General features: G+C 52.6%; 1 protein-coding gene across 1 annotated transcript; it reads left to right on the top strand.

The window, feature by feature from the left end:
* The first annotated feature begins 3,256 nt into the window (after positions 1-3,256).
* LOC125519968 lies at positions 3,257-3,889 on the top strand. The gene has a single exon (XM_048684748.1). The coding sequence runs from the start codon at positions 3,370-3,372 to the stop codon at positions 3,808-3,810; it is 441 nt and encodes a 146-aa protein (XP_048540705.1). The 5' UTR covers positions 3,257-3,369; the 3' UTR covers positions 3,811-3,889.
* Positions 3,890-4,122: the final 233 nt, after the last annotated feature.

A 4,122-nucleotide genomic window follows, 5' to 3' on the forward strand; every position in this document is an offset into this window, starting at 1 on the left:
AGAGGAGTAACTCCTCTATTCTTTCTTCTCCTCTTTTTTTCTTCTTCTTCCTCTTTTCTCCTCTATTCTTTCTTCTCCTCTTTTTTTCTTCTTCCTCTTCTTTTTTTATCGGGAACGAGGGTCGTCGAGGGTCACCGAGCGATAGAGGAAACCCTAAATATCGTGGGTGTGAGATACATGTGGCCGTCGGTGTCGGACACTACATCCACGTCCCACAAGTGACGTGGGCGTCGAAGCCCGCGCCACTTGTGGGACGTGGATGTAGTGTCCGACACCGACGGCCACATGTATCTCACACCGACGATACTTTCTATTTAGGGTTTCCTCTACCGTTCGGCGACCCTGACCCTATTTTTTTTCTCCTCTTTTTTTTTCTTCTTCCTCTTCTTTTTTTTATCCTCTTCTTCCTCTCATGTTCGAGAGGATCGCCGAGGGGTCGGGAGGTTGCCTAGTGTCAAAGAATTCAACAAAACCATGTCTTCATCATTAGGCGAAAGTAACAGGTGCATGATGGTACGAAGCTCTCCAAAGTTATTTTGGAACGGAGTCCCAAATAAGATAATTCACTTTTTGGTACAAAGTTCAGCAAGAACCTTCCAAATATCATTATTTGGAAGGCCTTTGCTGAAATTCATACAAAAAGGCAAATTATCCTATCCGGGACACCATTCCAAAATAACTTTGGAGGACTTCGTCATGCCCTGGTTACTTTCGGCTAATGATGAAGCCATGGATTTCTTCAATACTTTGACACTAGGAAACCTCTCTCGACCCCTCGGCGATTCTCGACCCCTCGAACCCTCGACAACCCTGGACCCCTCGACCCCTCGAACCCTCGACGACCCTAGACCCCCTCTCGACCCCCTCATGTCGAAGTTATCGTGTAGGGGGGTATATCGACAACGACATACCCAATACATGCATACATACATACATATCACATGCATCCATACATATATGAACAAAATTAATATCTACTAATTAACAACCTAAATAAAAAAACTAATACATATAGGAAGAAGAAGAAAAAAGAAGAGAAGAAAGAATAGAGGAGAAGACTTCCTCTTCTTCCTCTCCTCTTCTTCTCCCTCTTCTTCCCCTTCTTCCCTCGACCCCCTAAACTAGTTCTCAACCCTCGACCCCCTAAACTAGTTCTCGACCCCCCCCTCATGTCGAAGTTATCAGGGAGGGGGTATATCGACCCCCCCTCATGTCGAAGTTATCGGGGAGGGTTATATCGACCCCCCCTCCTGTCGAAGTTAATTAACGGGGAGGGGGTATATCGACAATGACATGCATACATGGAAAAAAAATGCTATCCATCTATACATACATAGCCACATACATATATACATGGAAATAATGCTATGAAAAAAAATATGAACAAAAAAATGCTATGAACAAAAAAAATAATACACATAAACAAAAAAATACATATATGAACAAAAAATGCTCTGAAAAAAATACACATATATGAACATCTATACATACATATAGCCACATACATATATACATTATATATACGTACAAAAAAATGAAAAAAATGATAAACAGGTGGCGGCGGCTCACAGCAGCGAGGTTGACTGGCGAGGGCGACGGCGGGGGCGGCGAGAGCGTCGGCGAGGGCGGCAGCGAGGGCGTCGGCGAGGGCGGCGGATGGCTCGGGGAGGAGGGCGGCGAGGGCGGCACGGGCTCTAGGACGAGGGCTTGGGGACGACGGCGAGATCGGGGGCGGCGCGGGCTTGGGGACGACGGCGAGCTCGAGGGGCTGCGTGAGCTCGGGGAGGAGGGCTCGGGGACGACGGCGAGCTCCGGGGCGGCGCGGGCTCGAGGGCGGCGCGGGCTCGAGGAGCGGGCGGCGGCGGCGACGAGGAGCGGGCGGTGACGGTGACGGCGACCTCGGGGCGGCGACGGCGAGCACGGGCAGCCTGGCGGCGTCGTTGGGGCGGGATCGAAGAAACTGAACCAAAATTTTCACAAGTGTGGCTTATATAGACGGAGCATTGGTCACGGTTCGTGGGACAAACCATGACCAATGCCCCCCTTTAGTCCCGGTTGGTGCCACCAACCGAGACCAAAGGCTCCTTTGGTCTCGGTTGGTGGCACCAACCGGGACTAAAGGGGGGGGGGGGGGGGGGGGGGGGGGCGGGGGGGGGGGGGGGGGGAGAGAGGGTGGGGCCAGCCTAAGTGGAACACAGACTGTGCAGCGCCTAAGAGACGGGTGGTGCACATTACGAGTGTGCCGCCTAGGCCTTAGGCGCTGCAGTGCTGTCTGTGGGGCCACAACTGGACCAAGGCTGCCACGCTGACAGGAGGTGTGACGCCCAAAGGAAGGGCACTGCATAGTAATGTGCGACGTCTAGCTGTCGGGTGCCACACGAAAGGGTCAGCAGAGTGATTTTTTCTTAAAAGCAGGTCAGTTTGTGATTTGATTTCGCTCTCGGGTCAAATACGTGATTTCTGCCTCTGCAAGGTGAACGTTTTTGACCGAGCGCGAAGCTCACTCGAGCAGACTCGCCGTCGCCATCGCCATCGCGGGAATGAAAGGCAGACGTGGATTGATTCTCGCATCGATCCTGTCCGTCCGTCCGTCTGTCAGCGCGGGCCGTACGAACGAAACCTTTCACCCGGCCGGGAGGTTTGGCATCCTATATTCGGTCGACGTTCACATTCATCGATTCGGCCGTGTCAATGCTTTTTTATCATGCTCTTTTCTGTATGATGATGCGAACGTAGTACGTGACTAGAGGAGGCATAGGGTACGTCCCCGTGAGCATCAGATGTTGATCTCCAATTCCAAAAGAGAACAAAAGTGCCAACTGTTTCTTCTTTGAGGGGAAAAAAGAGTACTACCAGCTGTTTGACACTTGAACGACAACAACGGCCAATCATGGTAAACAAAAAGACAATCAAAGCCAGAAGTGCACTGAACAAAGGTCTGAGCTGCATTTGCAGCTAAGCTACCACTGTTACCAGTCAGCTGGTCAGCTGTCTCTCTCTGGGCATGCACTGTGACAGCTTGCACAAAGACCGACCGTTGCCATCGCCCTCCTCCCTCCTCCCTCCCGCCCCAACGGCTCTGGAGCCCCGAATCCCGCAAAATCCCGAGAACACCCTCACGTCTAACCGCACGCGTGCGCTACGGCGATAGCTTCCCCGCGTCTCTTGCCCTTCACGCCGTCGCCGGCGCCTGTCCTTATCTGTCTTTTTTTCACTCTACCTATTTAGTCCCGCCCACCTCCGCCTTCCTTCTCCAACAGCTGAGCAAACTGTCACACACTCCAGAACTCTGAGTCTCTGACACAACCCACGTCCATCTCTAGCTTCTACCAGTTGAAGCACACACGCACCAAGGCAGAGGCAGACTCCATGGACGCTGTGGAGTCCACTTCGCCCTACTCGCCGCCGTCGCTGCGCCACAAGCTACGGACAACCGTCTGCGGCTGCTTCGGCTCGCCGTCGTCGCCGGGCAACGAGGGAGAAAGGCCGCACAGCGGGGGCAGGACGAGGTGGAGGCGACGGGTGGCGGCCGCGGGCGAGTTCAGGTACGACCCGCTGAGCTACGCGCTCAACTTCGACGACGGCAGCAGCGGTGACAGCGATGGTGCGGACAGGGAGGACGCCGCCTTCCGGAACCGAAACTTCAACTCCCGCCTGCCTCCCTCGCCGGTGCCGGCCTCCCGAGCCGTCGCCATCGCCATCGTCTCAAGACTGAAGTCCTTTGCTGCTTCTGTAGCTTTAGTCTCTCTGACTTTTCTTCTTCTCCAAGTGAGATTGAATCAACTCTGTAAAAGTGATATTGAATCGTAGCGAGGTAGTAGCAACAGCAGCGTACCAGTACCATGATGCATGTATACATATAGGAATGAATCAATCAATTTTAATATTACGTCGGTTCTCAATGCAAGACGAAGGTTTGGTTTGATCGGGAAAAGGCTTGCTTTTCTTTTGGATGATGAACTGTGAAGGAAGTTTACCCTTTTAAATTGGGTTGGTGGCGGGTGGAATCATCTGCTGTCGCCATCCTATTCCTCCGTCTGCCTGCACGTATCCAACAATGTACGTGGGGATTACAGTACTGCTAGGAAATTGTTGCGTGGGTCCACCACAGAGAAAGCGCTA

Source organism: Triticum urartu, chromosome 7 (genome assembly GCF_003073215.2).
Source record: "Triticum urartu cultivar G1812 chromosome 7, Tu2.1, whole genome shotgun sequence".
Taxonomy (NCBI): Eukaryota; Viridiplantae; Streptophyta; class Magnoliopsida; order Poales; family Poaceae; genus Triticum; species Triticum urartu.

Coding starts and splice junctions, on each gene's coding strand:
- LOC125519968 (XM_048684748.1), top strand. CDS start 3,370: ATGGACGCTGTGGAGTCCACTTCGCCCTACTCGCCGCCGTCGCTGCGC.